The following is a 16,543-nucleotide window of genomic DNA, read 5'->3' as shown; positions in this document are numbered from 1 at the left end:
TAGTCTATAACTTTCATCAATGGAAATGGAAAGTGGTGTTGTAGCAGATGGCCCCATAACATTTGTTTTATTTGGACTATTAGTTAGCCCATACTCTTTCCAAGCCAGAGAGAAGCTGGGCATTAGTGACTGAAGCTCTTTTTGTGTGTGTGTGTGCGTGCATCATCCACAAATAGCATAGCTCTTATGAGGGTGGTTCTGATTTTCATTTTGGCCCTGAGTCTGGCAAAATTTAGAAGTTTGATGACAAATCTTGAATGGAGTAAAATGCCTTCAGTGAAATTTTCAAATACCTGGTGGATTAGCAGTGAAAAGAGTATTCCAAAGAGAGATGAGGCTATGACACATTGTTGTTTACCTCTGCTAGTTTTGCTAAAACTTTTGGTGCAGATGCTATTGATTTAGTGTGTAGTATAATAATATAGTTAATCAGTTTATTTTCAATTTCAGCACAAAATATCTGTTAACTGTTCCTAAAGAGCCAACTTATGACACAGACCTAACAGTTACTATAACAGCTTTAACTAAACCAGAAGTACCTGAAAATATTACTTTAGAGTTCAGAGGATTGAAAGATAAAAGCAAAGTTTTAAACAGCACACAGATAAATTTTAGCGAAGGTGAATTTTATTTTTAAATTTAATCTTAAATCTCTTTATTGTCTCCAAGCATGTTATTAGATTTGAGCAGTAATGCCCGACAGACTACCTGTGGGCCACATATGACCTGTGATACCATGCTCTCAGGACCCTCAAAGCCTATGCCAACAGGACAGGATGAAGCAGGTTGAGGATTGGTTTTAATGTATTCAAAATATTTTTTTTTTTGCTGATTCAAAAGAGATTGGTTACCACTGGATTAGATCCTCAATTTTCTTTGTGTTGAGGAATTTTAGTGTCTTAACCTTTGAGCTTTACAACCTCAACACCTAATAATAATCTGCAATGGAGTGGTTATCAGGCCACCCAGTCGGAAACAATGTTGTAAACAAAGTAAATTGTACTAGATAATTAATTAATGGCAAATAAATCACTGTTTCTTTTAAAGGAATACAATAGCAGTTTTCTTTTTTTAAGCTATTCAATATATTTCTATTTTATTATCACTTTTTCATTTGAAGTTGACTTGTAAAATTAAAAGAAAGAACTACAGCTATACTCCTCTTTCTAATCTGCTTCTCTTTTTTTAGAGAAACATTTTTGTTCACTGTTTGTCATTTTGTCAACATTGTCCCTTTTGTTTAAATGAATGTCTTTCCTTATTTGTCATAATCAGATCTATTTTGGGCTAGACATTTTCATGGTATAATGTTATGGTTAATAAGTAAAGTAAAGTTCCCCTTAGGGCAGATGATGTAAATTCTATCTGTTTCTATGGCTTTTGGTTAACAAGGGTATCATGGTCAGCACAAAAACCAACCCCCTCCAAGTGAACTAGTTTGATCACATATCAGACATCGAAATCCTACAGTTGTCACTTATGAACACCATCCATGCCACAGCAAAAAGGTATCAATTCCTATGAGCTAGACATGTAGTTCGTTTGCCAGAAAATTGCCTTCCCAAAAAACTTCTTTATCGGGAGCTGTGTGCTGGAAAGTGCTCTCTCAATGATACAAAAACACCCTTAAGAGCTCCCTCAAGGAGTGTAATATTGACATTCATGGCTGGGAAACACTAGAGCTCAATCACTCTTCAATGGATATGATATGAGGCAAGATGAGTGGCCAGCATGAAAGAATGCAGAACCAACAAAAAGTTGAGAGAAGAAGCAAGCCTATCTGCAGTAGATCCGACTTACCAATGCCAGGTGTATGGACGGCTTTTTAAAGTGAGGATTGTACTTTACAGTCATCTTTGAGTTCATAGGAAATTTTCATCTTTGACAATGATGGAGGAGCTATTGAGTTTGGTGTACTCTGGGGCAATTCAAAATTTTGAAAATTCAAAATCCTAGTCTTAATTGAAATTTGATCAGCCAAGTTCTTTATCACTCAGTCAACAGGTCCCATTTCTTGGGTAATGGTTCCTTTTCTTTTTTTTTATTCATAATTTATTTTTCTTTATTTACATTCTTTCTTTCTGATCTGATAAACTTTAAAAAAATTTTTAATTTTTTAGATGAAACCAAAAATTGGACAGTTGTTTTTCCTTGGGAACGTATGCTAGGGCTGGATGAGACTGGAGTCTTACTTAAAATGAGAACTACAAATGAGATGGAGAATGTAGTGGAAAAGGATTTATCTTTAAAGTTTCGTAATACATCAGGATATATTTTTATCCAGACAGATAAACCCATTTACACCCCAAGACAAACAGGTAAGAAGGTTCTGAGTAAAGTTAGTAGGCTATTATGCTGGCCATACAACTAGTTAAAGGTTTTTACAGTGAAAGAAATCTTAAGCTATTTGTAAGACCATGCAACAGAAAAAATACTAGCACATTGATGGAATGATTGACAACATTATATAAAGAATTCATTGTTAGAATTAAAGCACTTGGCAAAAAATGCAGACTTTGTTATTGTCAATATATGTATTAACTGTATTACAGACTTGAATAGCATATCTATTAATTCTTTTTAGTGAAGTTCAGGATAATTGCTTTAGATGAGTACCAAAGGCTTACAAAGTATCCAATCAAAGTTGACATTAAAGTGAGTATGTTTTTGTTAAAAGGTTCATCCTTTCATTAAGTATTTTAATTACATTTAGTGTAGTTTCTACTTGTCATATCTCAATATTATTTCACTATTACTTTATTGAGAAAAACAAAACTGACTGCTAACAATATATTATCTTGCCCTTTGGTTTTTCCACTTGATTTTTGTTTGTAAACATTCCATCATTAGCTGTATTTTCAAACCTAGGATATTTAAGACCAAATGGACTTCATTTTCCAGCCTTGACTGCATATTTTGTTATTATTTATTTTAACATTAGATATTCCAACACTGTCTCAATATATTCCAAAATTAGGATATATTGTGAGATTCACTACATTTCAACATTGGTTGTATATTCCAAAATTGACTAAATGTTCCAACATTTACTGTGTATTGAAACATTGACTACAATCAACTATTTTTGTGTATTCTCTAAGAGACATATTTTTCTTGGTAAACTTGTAGAACCCACAGGGTGTGATTCTGGAAAGGATGAGGTACTCTGCTGAAGATGCCTTTAAGAGCCAAGAGTTTGAGTTGCCCAAAGACACTCCACCAGGAATATGGACTATATCAGCAAACTTGGAAGGACTGGTAACATTATATTTCCTCTTTACTTTCACTGTATAGGTTTAAACTTAAGATTGACAATTGACCAACCTATTTCTCTGTGCTAGAAAGAAACCAAAATGAACAGAAAATGTGAAATGATCCCACTTTTCCCTTATTCATCCAAACAATGAGCCAGTTCATGAGCCAAATGGTATTCCATACATTGTTATATACTTTTTTTTTGTTTCATTATTGTTCAGTTTAAATTTTTATTTTACCAGTTGTTTTTGTTTATTCTCATTTTGTTAATTGTATTAAAGGTTTTTAGACATTTCAAAGCTTTCACTTATTGTTTTCATGCATTTCTTGAGCCTAAACATCTGCAAGTCTACTACATGTCCCAGTTAATACAGGACATAATGATCCCATGCCTTACCTGAGGCTGTGTTCATCATAAATATAAGATATATTTGACAATTATTATATGCCATTCTATGATTATTATTTTTGTTATCTTACTAACCCATTACAGTTCAATACATTGAGATATTTTGGTTTCTATTTAAACTATTTTTAAAAATGTATTCATAACATGAGTTGGATAATGAAATGAAATGATCTAATTAATTATATATGGGTTTCTATTACAACTTCCATTATGCATTGCAAGTTATATATGCTATTTTCACAAAGCTTATATCAACTCACTCTGTCTGTCTGTCTGGTAAAAAGTGTATACACATTATTTCTACCACACCCTTTCTCAGATCAAGTTGAAACTTCGCACAATTATTCATTGGCATAGACAAGACATGAATCAATAAAAAAAGAGTAACCAATTACTCAATTAATTACTGGTTATTAATTGTTTTGTTAGATACCAACTAAAAACTAATACTTCAATATTCACAGATATGGCTAAATTTGTTGTTTAGTCCCCTTAAATAATTGTTGCTATTTCTCAATCACACATTCTCTGTTCAAGTTGATACTTTAAACAATCATTGATTGTAGATAACAAGACATGACTCATCAAAAAAACAAAAAAAACAAATAGTCAATTAATTATTGGTAATTAATTATTTGCTTGATATCAAAGAAGGAACATAAGTTGTACAGTATTGATAGAGTTTTAAGGGCAGAGCTTTTCCCCTTTAGATAAGCTTTGTTTTGTTTTTTTTATATCCTGATGTTTTTTTGTTATAATAAGGACAGTAAATGATCATTCTAGCAATTACTTATAAATAGTTGTGTGGAAGCGAAGATATTTTAAAACTTTCTGTCAATCTAACTTTGAATCTAGTATAACAATCTACAGTGATTGAAAATACACTTCATTTATCATCACATCAGAACCAACAAAAACAACAGCAGCCTTAGCTAGGGAACTTGTCCTATTTGTTTATTGGAAACAAAAGTTAGCTGTTGATAAATTGTTTAATGAAAGGGAATTTTGTAAGTAAAAAAACAAAAGAAAAAATTAAATTTATTGTCTGTTAAAATATGATATTTCAATGTACATGATTTCAAAGCTATAGTAAAGGTAGACAAAGTAAAAGAAAAATAAAATGATGTTTTTGCTGAAAATGAAATGACATAAATATTATAATTATTATTATTTTTTTTTAAATAAAAATGTTTGTTTTTTTCCCAGGGTCAGTTATATAGTCTAGCTCATACTGTTGCCTTTGAGGTTAGAGAGTATGGTAAGAATATTTACATCATTGTGTTTGTTGTGCATGTTTGTTTTTAAAGGCAGAACTGGTAAAAAGGTAAACAACAGCGAATAGATTAGTACAGAACTGGTAAAAAGGTAAACAACAGCGAATAGATTAGTACAGAACTGTAAACAAAAAAACTTAACTTCATTTTTAAAATGAAAACAATTTTATGCTTAGAAAAAATATGGATTTTGTGAATTGTATGCTTATTTTAAGTAGACACCCCCTCCCTCACAAAAAATAAGATGTGGCAAAATATACAAGTCCCTACTAGCTTTGCTTGATCATGTGAAATATTGTAATCATTCTTCATCTGCAGAATATAAGACAGAAGACGATGCTTTATGCATATTTTCTCATAGTGTACATGTTGAATACATTTAGTCTTTCATTAGCTCAAGCTAGTCATTTCTATAAACTTATTTACCTGAGCATTTCATTGAATGTAACATTTCTAGACTTCCTTTATTTTAAAACTGTTTTCTCAGTACTGCCAAGGTTTTCAGCGGTGTTTAAGATTGATACAGATGTCATAACCATGGACACAACTTGGATAAGGATGAATGTTACTGCCAAGTGAGTAGCTTTTTATGCAATGCAGTGTTTGTGTGGGGGATCATAGTATCAATTCAAAATCTCAATATATATCTATAATTTGACCACAATTTTTTAGCATGTCAGCATTTTTGCATTTTTTTTATTAGCTTGTACATTTAGTTGCTTTGCATCCCAACTTTGGGCATCTTCCTCCACATATTCTCTTTGACCATCTAAACTGGCTAAATATCGCATCTACTAAACTAAATCAGAAGCCAATAGGCTTGTAACTCGACTGGTGACTGGTTCGATTGGGTAAGATACTAATGCTCTGTCTTTGTGGTCATCTGATAGTCTCTCTCGGCCTCTGGTAGTCTCTAGCACCCTCTGACCGGTAGTCTCTAACTCCCTCTGGTAGTCTAGCACTTTCTTGTTATCTGAAAAGCTTAATTGTCTGCAACAAAATCAACAAATAGTAGACACAACTATATATTACAACTTAAATATAAATCTCATCACAACTGGCAAAAGTTGAGAATTTACAGTAAATAAACAATAATCAATGGTATAATATGTTTACTGCAATACATAACATCAGTAGGGTTCTAGGATTAAACACTAATATTAAAAAATATGAGCCCCCATATTACATACAAACAAATAAACTGGACTCATGATGAAATTTTACAAGCCCCCATGTTACATATTGAATGAGGTTGCTTGTAAGAGTACCCCATGTTAGATAATAATTGGGATTCATTCTAAAAGAGCACCCCACTCAATATAACAAAATTTTGATCTATAAATATTACCTATTAGCGGGTATAGCTAAATATATTTAATTAGAATTATAGCTAGATTTAGGTATTTTAGATCAACAGATCAGTGTTAAAGGTATGCTGGCACCTTCGTCCAGTGGCATATTGGCCCCTACTTGAATTTCCTAGGTTATTACTTATAACCTCTAGGTATACAATTAAACTAATGTATGCAAAACAAGACTTAACAAAGTCGCAGGTAAACATATATACCAAGTCTATTTACATGAGTAAAATAAATGTGTAAATAAATGGCCATCAACTCACAGGCCTTCTCAACACAAAATAAAGATACACATTCAAAAATAGTATGGTACACCGCTCTAGTCATATAATATATACACTATCGTCACATTCTTGAAATCACACATCAGTGTAATCAAAACTGAAGGTCACAGGCCTCAGGTCAACACATGACCACTTTTGGCCACTCTGGGGTTACAGGCTTCTTGCTGACATAGCCACTTTCAGACAAAAACAAAAGGGTCATGATGAACTATGAGCTTCAGGGAAAACTATGAGCCTACAAGCTTCATAAGAATACCACCTATAGACTATCTGATGATTCAATACAGAATTGAATCCTTCAGAGACAAGGCTATAAAAATATGTCATGCTTGGTAGTATCTCAGGATGTAGAACATCAGGGTAAAACAAACTGCCTGGAAATCATTTGAGGCTATATCTACTACATTATATAAAATACAATAATGACTTCAGATATACTTAGCCCAAAGATTTCCAGAGTAGGGCACACTTCTCCTGAGTACCCCAAGACACACAACCACTAACAGAAAAAAAATACAATTCACAACACAGGTCCAGTGGTCAAACTGGTAACTCAGGAGCAAGTGGCAACTAAACACGGTCTACATGCCCTTATATAAACTTTGTAAGGGGAATCACTCCTGTGTTTACAATTAATCAAACATAGTTATTTCCCCATTATGTCACAATTGCAATTGCAAAATTGTGTGTATTCTTTGATTTTTAAAAACTGTTTCCTACTATAAGCATTGTATACTTTATTTTAGCATTGTATACTTTATTCTAGCATTGTATACTTTATTCTAGCATTGTATACTTTATTCTAGCATTGTATACTTTATTCTAGCATTGTATACTTTGCATACAATAGCAACATCAGCTGCATGTAAGTGAATGAATAAAAATGTATGTATTAATCCAATAAACTATTCTGGCACCAATGTTAACTAAAAAGTTCAATTTTTCTCTCTGCCTAACAGTTTTCTAAAGCATATCACCAAGCCTTGATTTGTTTTTATTTCTTACTAATTCTGAATAATAGCAATTTTGAAAATTGTAACATTTCAAAAGAAAAAAGTTTGTAACTATATAGTGTTCTAAAATTTGTGGATTCACAATTAAATTTAACATTTTTCAACTCACATCTCTTTAGTTTATTTGATAGCAGCATTGAATCTTACACGAATACTTAAAAATGAGTTAAAAATGTATTCTATTGACAATATTCATGGATGAACAATGAAATCTTACATAATATCTGTCTGTCTAAACATAATTAATAAACAACTTTACAATGACAATATTTCTGTTTCTGTTCTTACATCTGCTTTACTAAATAGATGAGCCCCTTGGTTAAAAATGTTTCACTGACATTGTAGACCAACATATTATGATCCACCTATGATATTTACAGTCCTTTGCTGTTCCTTTCTAAACACTTTGTTGGAAAATATAATAAGATTACACTATTATTGTTTAAATGTAAGTATAAAAACAATGTTTTAAAAAATGTTAATAGCTTAACATTGTAAACATCTTAATAGATATGTCTATGGACAGCCTGTGGTGGGTAAAGTTGAAATGCGTCTGGGAACATGGGATGAAAATTCCTCTGTGACATTGATACCAAGTGCTTCTTATCGGGGTGAGGTAAGTTAAACATATGTACTTACTTCCGTGATAAAGTAATGCCTATAGGTAAATCACTCTCTTATTTGTTATTTGTTATCAGTACATTAAAAAATGTATATATCCAGTGGAATCATCTTAACTCTGGAGAAAAACACAAGAAAACAAGTCAAATTCAAAATTAGTTTCATACTTATTAAAGTCATTAAACATATGTTTATTTGTTGTTGTTGTTTTTTTTGACAGTGTTCATTAAAATACTGTAGTTTATAGGCATTGTTTCTTTTCTTTTTAATTTGTTTTCAATTGTTAGAGGTATTTTCTCTTCAAAAGATCTTGAATTCAGAAATTAGCAGTGCCATTTTGTTTAGAGAGTATTCATTTAGCAAGTAATTATTATTACAACATAGTGCATATTGTGGGAGATTGGTCATTCAGCCTGTCTTTGTCCCTCATTAGTAACACCCATGCAGAATAGCCCATTAGTACCAACAGATACTTTTGCTAGAAATCAATCTGTTAGAATATGTTGAAGGATTAGTAAACACAAGCCCACTGGCTTCTATCAGTGCAATCAGACAATGAAAATTGTCAAATGTTTTTTTTGAATTATCCAGAATAATGCATAACTGACAGATTTTTTTTTTCCATAATAACAAAAAAGGATTCAAATTGTCTGGATTACACAATATTTAGTTTTGTAAAATTAATACAGTTATAAACAACAACAATAACAACAAAAAAAGACATTTTTAAGAAGAAAATAAATAGAGGTAATTATAGTGCCATTAAAAATACAAATAGAAAGCACTCATCCAATAGCTTGTGCTATACAAAAATATTTGACAGAAGTACAAGGGTCTGGAAGCTTATTGAAATTTCAATCCTTAGAATTCAGTTAATAATTCCTTGATTTTCATTGATAACTATGTCCTCTATTTGCATAGGTTGAAAGGTTGCGAGAGAAGGAATCTTTTTTTTTTTACTTCATTTTTTTTAAATGTTATAATAGGTTTGAACATTTAAATAGTCAAACAAAAAAATGCAGTAGATAAATTCAAAACTTCTTTTTTTTTTTAAATTCTAGTGTATTTGGGCTATTTAAAAACAGGTTTATTTATAAGACAATATAATGTATCTTTAAAAAGTTGAGTTTACTAGTATCTTGTCTATCTTGTGTTACAGCTGATCAATGGGGTGTTCAAACGTGATGTTAAAAGGTCATCATTGTTTCCGACCAATGAGTCATTTAATGGAGTTAAAAGACTCTATGTACAGGTCAATGTAACAGAAACTGCTACCCAGGAGACAATTACTATTGAGGACACTTCTACCTTCGTCTCTCACCCTTATTATGAAGTTGACTTCACACCTTCTAAAACTTACTTTAAACCAGGATTCCCCTACACTGTTCACGTAGGTATTCATTTGTGTGTTCTAGCATGTGTTAATGGAAATGTAAGTGCACTTGGCTGCTAAAACAAAAATCTCACTTTCAAATTTGATATTAAGATTGCTATTACAAATTGTGAATTTATGTAAACAAATATTTATATAGTGTTGATTTATCCCTTCATATAACTGCCAAATAGGAGACATGCAAATTAATTTTTTTTTTAACTTTTTTTGTTAGCTTATTTTTAATTGACTGTTTTAACTTGTTTTATAATCATGCCTTTTTTTTTAAAATAAAGAGCTGATGGAAGAGATAACCAGTCTCAAGCCCCTTGTAAGCTACAGCTTACACAGTCATTATAGTCTTTTGGTTTTATTAGGGGGAAGGTAGGGTGGGGAACAAATGTATTACCTCCCCTCTCTCCCAGGTCACTTCTGAAAATTTTGCTATGATAGAGGCTGTTCTTTGAAATGGTCTCAAAGATTGAAAAAAAATGTATGCGTAGCTTGATGGTTGTTGCTAACATAAAATCTTTGGAATTTATTTTTATTTAGTCATTTAGCAGTCCTCAGATTTTATACATGTGCCTTGTGAGATAATGCCATTTTTTTGTTTGTTTGTTGTTGTTTTTTTTTGTTTACAGGGGTGCTGCAAAGTTGTATTAATTATAGACAAGATTGTTTACATTGCTTGTTAATTTTAATTAGCAGTTCTTTAATGAAGCAATTAAACATTTCTTTGTTATAGGTTCAGGTCAAGGCCAGGAGTGGACGTCTTGCCTCCTGGGTGTTATTATATCTGCACCCTAAGTTCTATGACTCAGAAAAACACCTGTTGAGAGGTAAGTCCTTGTCCTTTGGAGAATAAGTTTTAATTATCCTGAAGGAAATTCATTTTATAATTTTACATTTGACAAAACAATCTAACCACATGTTTCTATTTACAAAATAAAACGGCTTCTGTAACCTTTTGAATTTTTTCACATATTTTGTATAGTATTCATTGACAGTTTCCTCAAGGCCTATTACATCACTGACATCTTTTCCAAATTTCTTGTACTTCAGATTGTCATCTTATTTTTTCTTATGCTGTTGTAAATGGTATTTAGATAAATGTGTAGGTTTTCTTTAGCATTAGTAACCTGTTCAATCACTCATTGACAATGATGTTTAAAGTAACTAGTTAGTTTGTCAGTTGTAAGTGAAATCATGATAAATGAAATAATATACAACTTCCTCTTAAAAACTACATGTCCTTCTGTCACCCTTGTTTCCCTACTTTTAACTCTCACCCAGCTACTGTCAGGCTTCTGCTGTCCTCCTGGTTACATCAGAAACTATGCAGCTTATACAACCACATTATTTGCATAGTTTTAATTTTGGTTTTATCAGAAATTTGCTCACACAAATCATAACAGCCACCAAAATATTTCATTGAATATTTTGAATTATTATTTGGTTTAATGTTTTTTCCTCCTCATAACAAGTTCATCTCATAAAGCCAAAAAAAATGACAAAGAAATGTATTTGAATTAATTATTCTGATATTGATTTTTGCTCATATCTACCTTTGTATTATATGGTGGTGTGTTTAGAACATTGAGTGATTTCAATCTCTATTTCTCACTATTTTGTAGAATCAAACAACCATGTGATTGTCCAGCCTCTAGACATGTATGGGAAACTGAGTATGGAGGTACAAATACCATTGAACGCAGACAGAGTCATTTTTAGTGTAAGCTGTTTATTTCTTCTTTATTGATATAACTCTTTTTTTTTAAATATTTAATCTTACTGGTCCCTCAAGAAAGGTCATTGTGAATCCTGATGACCTTGTGATGTGGCCATAGAGTTTAATTTTTGCCTTTTTTGACAGTGATTTGCAGGTCATTGTAGGGTCCAATAGCTGTATTAATCCTGTTTCTAATCTCTTCATTTGTAATACAGTCTTTGTAAGTGACATCTTTCTGTAACATCTTAGTTCCATTGCTAGGGTCCTCTTCTTGAGATCTGCAGTCAGCGTCCTAGATTTGCATGCATATAAGAATGTGGACATTGTCGTGTGTGTGTGAAGTTTTCTTTTAGTTTTTAATAGCTGTATTTTTATGTCTAGGAAGTAGTTTGTATGGGCATGCTTTGTTGTTTGTGTGTTTACCTCAAGCTTAGTTCCCATATTGTTATTGTAGCAGAGAGAGATTTCTAGCTGTGGCTTCAGTTTACGCTACAGGTTCACTGTTTCCCCATTTTAACGGTACGTTAAGTACATAAATGTAGTAATTAGGTGATATTTGGGTATGGGTGTCGCTCATGCAAAAAATTCAGTGATGTAACAGGATCACTAGATCTTGGTTATTCTTTTGTTTCAGTGTGTTAGGCTTGGGGCTATGATGGAGCGTGCAGTCATGAGCTCGCCCTTGGAGCTGTGACTTATTCTTGAGTGGTATCATAGTGTTTGAAGCTATCGAGATGTATGGCCGAAATGGATTGTGTGTTTGTGAGGTGTGTTTATTTGTAAAATTACCAAAGCATTATCTAAATACCCATGATTTTCGCATGTTGGAATATTGCTTGTTTGTATTAAGTTTTATTATTAAAGATTGTTCTTGTTCAGTTTGAATGACCATTTATTCATTGTTCAGTTATCATGCAACTTGGTTTGCTTTTGATAGTTGGTTATTGCATTAGCCTGTTGAGGTGGGGAACCCAGTCAAGTAAGTCATCCCCTAGATAAACCTGTAAAACCTACCTTGACAGACATGACCAGGGAGCACATCAATCTAATTTTAGTGCAGAGGGCTATGCCTTTGTCCAGATTGTTTTGAGTTTTGGAAATCCTGCTGTAGAAAGTGCTATTCTGGCCAGTAGCTTAGTTTTGGTTTCTTCATTTGAGAATATAGCTCCAAGGTATTTAAAACTACTGACACTTGTCAGCTTTTCACTACTTCTACGGTTTTATTGAAGTGTCTTGTGCAACATTTGTAATCAACTTTTCTAATCTTCTAAATTTGTTTTTTTTTTTTTTTAGCATTGAAGCTTGTTGAATCCTTGTTCAGTTGTTGTTTTCAATTCCAATCAACTAATTCATTTGTATTCTAGACCACATGCTTCAAACCCAAATTGAGAGAAATGCTCTGAAATGATTCACTATACTTGTTTATAAAAAATTTAACTTTTGTATTGTTCTTCAACACTATTGATGATGAGACCAATTTTTTTTCTGCAGCTTATAGATTGTAATTAGTTAACCTTGAACAAAAAGGTCTTCAAACGATAATTGATTTTCGTAGGTGAAAGAAGAATAATGATATTGTTTCTGTAGCAGGAGAGACTATTGAAATAGTGCAAACTTTAAAATACCTTGGTACTATCCTGGACCATAAACTAAATTTTACCGCTAATACTGATTACATCAGCAAAAAAGGGCAGCAAAGATTACGATTACTGAGAAAACTGTCCTTGTTTAATGTTAGCAAAAAGGCCTTGGCTATGTTTTATCACATTCACATCTGCAATATTTTAAATTTTAATATCACTGCCTGGTATGGCAATCTGAGCATTAAAAATAAAAATAAACTCCATAGAATCCTAAATGCTGCTGGTAAAGTCATTGGCAAAAAACAAATCCCATTTGGGCAGCTGTTTGAGACAAACATCTATAAAAAAGTTAAGAGTTTGTTCCCCTGGCAATCAAATCATTAAATAAGAACTATCTGGTTTAAACTTTTCACATGTAAATTATGAGTTTCTGCTGGGAATGTACATTTTGTTTTTCTATAGTCATAATGTTTTGTTTGGTGTAATGCACAAATTGTAAGGCAAATTTCCTTACAGACAATAAAGATTATTATTATTATTATTAAATTATATCTGTTGCCCATTTACATTGGATACCCTTTATCTATTACTTTGGTACAATGTAAAAGAAATAGGTACTATTACCCATATGTAGTTGGAATTTGTTTTGGTTTTGTAGTATATGGTCACATTTAAAGCATCTCATTTGATTTAGAGTTGGTACATTAAGTAGTTTTGTTGTTATTATCATTTGTTTTGCTATTCTTTATTGGTTCTTTAAAATTTCCTTTGACAGTATATGTAGGCTTAATACACTGAAAACAAAAGGGTGTTTGAAGTTAGTGTTTCTCCAACTTTACTTGTGACCCCCCCCCCTCCCCCAGACCAACAAAGGGTTGTTTGTACCAAGCAGCTTCTTGCATTCTGATTTTCATAAATTCATTCTTCTGGCATCTACATTTCACCGATACTTCTTCTAAGAAGACAGCAGTCAAATACAATTAAATTAAATGAAAAAGAAGTATAATGGGCCAATACCAAAGTAGGATAGATATTTGATGTAGTAGAGCACCTACATGTTTCTGAAGTTTTTTAGTGGACCTGTTTTGTCCAAGCAAAATACTGAAGCAGAATGATTGTATGTCATTCCAGAAAATAAAATATGATAGAAAGAAAAACAGAACCAGTGTGTCCCCTCACTGCACTCGCTCCTTTCCTTGCTGTTTGAAAGATTTTGATCTATGTTTAAATATTTTTTTCCAGGCTATAGTAATGGATTTTGCAAAAATCAAATTCAATGAATACATTCTCAATGTTTCAAAACTAGCTTCAGATATCAATGAATATATTGTAATATCTATGCCCACACCTATACAGGTGAGTTGTTATGATGCAGTTACACATCATTATCTTCAATATTCTTGTTCTTATACGCAATTACAAGAATTTATGAATAGAAGTTTTAATCTAACATTTCAGGGAAAGAAGTTCAAAAGTACATTTTACAAATAAGTTATTGGTCTTCATTTTAAATAATAGTCTTTTTTTTTTAATTGTTTAGAAAATCCAGAGGGGAGAAGTCATTTTAAATTATACTAAGCCCAGAAATTTACTGGACAAGATAACAGTGCTGGTAAGACTACACAAGTTATACTGCTAAATAATTAGTTGTAAAAAAAAAAATAGAACTTTACCCTAGCAGAAAGTAAAGCAACATTCTAGAGCTGACCATAATATTACATGTTTTGAACAATGTAAAAGTTGGAGAGCCTAGAGCCTTTTAGCGTTAATCTTAATTCTTAATTTGAATTGTTCTATAGGCCTATTTTAACAAAAGAAACTTATCTGATGTGCTTTTCATCCTGACAGGTTATAGCCAAAGGCTATGTTATCTACACTCTGAAAAATATTACTAAAAACAATAATGGAAGCAGCACAATATATCTGCCAACCAGTTTGCGTGGTGATGCATCTCCCAGCATGAGAATAGTTGCTTACTATTGGACTATGGGTGAAATCATCATGGATTCCTTGTTTATAGAGGCGCCAGTAAAATACTGTGTGGAAGAGGTTTGTCGATCTCAATTTCTTTGAGGTCAAAACAAATAAACTCATATTATACATTTACAAATTCATTGATTGTTGGTTTAGTTGAGGTCCTATATTCAACTAACTGAACAATTAAACAATAGTATAAAAACTGCTCACAGTTCAACTCACTACTACAAGGAAAGTTATTAGCAATTCAGCCAGAGATCCACAGATATTTTAGCACTATTTAGCAAGATATTCCAGATTCTTAATTTCAATAGTTTGACATGGATAAAGTGTACATTTTTCACAAGAATTTCCAGAAATGTTGCTGTCAAATTTGCTTTTCACTTGCTTAAAATCCTTTTAGACCTTCACTGGTCCCTATGATGTTCACTACAGACAATACCATTTCAGTAACAGTTTTTAGACATTTTAATGAGTTTGTCCAAAAAAACATTTTTGTATTTTATTTAGATTTATTGGTGGATCAGACCTAAAACATTTAAAACCTTTCCATTTTGCCCATTCCTGTGAATAAGCTTCCAACTATTGCCTCAAAAATTAAAAGTAACTTTTTTTGGTTGTGACTAAAGGAGGATATTATGTGTGTGTGTGTATTGGGGAATAAGCAATATTTGAATAAAACAGATTTAAGGTGTATATACTGTAGATATTTTGGTCCAGCTTGTGTCACACTCACATGTAAGCATTGAGTGGATGACCTAACCTTGAACCATGTTTTCTATAAAAAGTTGCAACTAGAATAACATAAATTCTTGTAGTGCTAAGAAAAGAAAAAAAAAAGACTGAGAAACTTTAAAAGAAAAGTAGCAATGTGTTATTATTGATTTGATGGATGAATTCATTTGTAGTTGTCTCAATAGCTGTTCTAGTTTACCCAAAACAGACTTAGAGGTTAGAGCAGTGTCAGATTTCTTACATTGCCTAGAGATTTAAAGTACTATTCTTTCTCTACCTACTAGGGGTGCACCGGATAGTCCCTCCGGCTCCGGCTTCTGCCGAATATCCAGCATTTTTTACTATCCGGTGCTATTCGGCTCTGGTCGGATATCACTACCTGATAGTAAACCGGATAGTAAAAAATACACCTATTTAATATGCATAAAGTGGACCTCGTTCCATTATTGTCTGTTATAGAATGTATTAATGCTTATATGAAAACAAAATAATGTGCTTAAAAATAGAGCCATTATGAATATGCACCAAACTTCGTTTATTATAAAGACAAGGCGTGTTAATAACTTAATATAAAAAGAGATGAAACTTTACATCATAAATGCTCTTTACATACAGAGCAGCAATGGCTGGCACTTTTTTCAATTTGTCTTGACCTTTGAGTAAGTTAGTTAACATGTTAAAATGCTACATTCCTTGACTACGTCATGCTGACCAGACGTCTGTCTAGCTGTGCGGGTATATCTCCAGAGGTAGAGATGAACAACTCCCACCCCCTTTTATTTGTTTAGTCCATCACATTGAGTTTTTTATGGGTGGGTAACCACAAGTTAAATATGATGGACGTAGGTTTAATGTCAGCGTATTGACACTCTCTAGTGGTCACACCTTTCGAGGGAACTGAGTTTGTTTACTTAGTAGTTAATCTTTATTAGG

The 16,543-nt window shown here is 32.3% G+C and overlaps 1 protein-coding gene across 5 annotated transcripts in view; it reads left to right on the top strand.

Annotated features, from left to right (window-relative positions):
- Positions 1-16,543, top strand: part of LOC106053324 (complement C3-like) — an 86,816-nt gene that overhangs the window by 22,462 nt on the left and 47,811 nt on the right. For all 5 annotated transcript variants that reach the window (XM_056039902.1, XM_056039905.1, XM_056039906.1 and 2 more), the window contains 13 exons: positions 451-620; positions 2,121-2,318; positions 2,585-2,655; positions 3,130-3,258; positions 4,871-4,922; positions 5,426-5,513; positions 8,104-8,209; positions 9,374-9,604; positions 10,332-10,425; positions 11,221-11,318; positions 14,141-14,254; positions 14,439-14,510; positions 14,747-14,947. In XM_056039902.1, the coding sequence (XP_055895877.1) occupies positions 451-620; positions 2,121-2,318; positions 2,585-2,655; positions 3,130-3,258; positions 4,871-4,922; positions 5,426-5,513; positions 8,104-8,209; positions 9,374-9,604; positions 10,332-10,425; positions 11,221-11,318; positions 14,141-14,254; positions 14,439-14,510; positions 14,747-14,947 (1,624 nt within the window). The remainder of the gene's footprint in view (positions 1-450; positions 621-2,120; positions 2,319-2,584; positions 2,656-3,129; positions 3,259-4,870; positions 4,923-5,425; positions 5,514-8,103; positions 8,210-9,373; positions 9,605-10,331; positions 10,426-11,220; positions 11,319-14,140; positions 14,255-14,438; positions 14,511-14,746; positions 14,948-16,543) is intronic.

Source organism: Biomphalaria glabrata, chromosome 9 (genome assembly GCF_947242115.1).
Source record: "Biomphalaria glabrata chromosome 9, xgBioGlab47.1, whole genome shotgun sequence".
Taxonomy (NCBI): Eukaryota; Metazoa; Mollusca; class Gastropoda; family Planorbidae; genus Biomphalaria; species Biomphalaria glabrata.
Note: the sequence above shows the minus strand (reverse complement) of the source record. Positions and strands in the feature narration are given on the sequence as shown.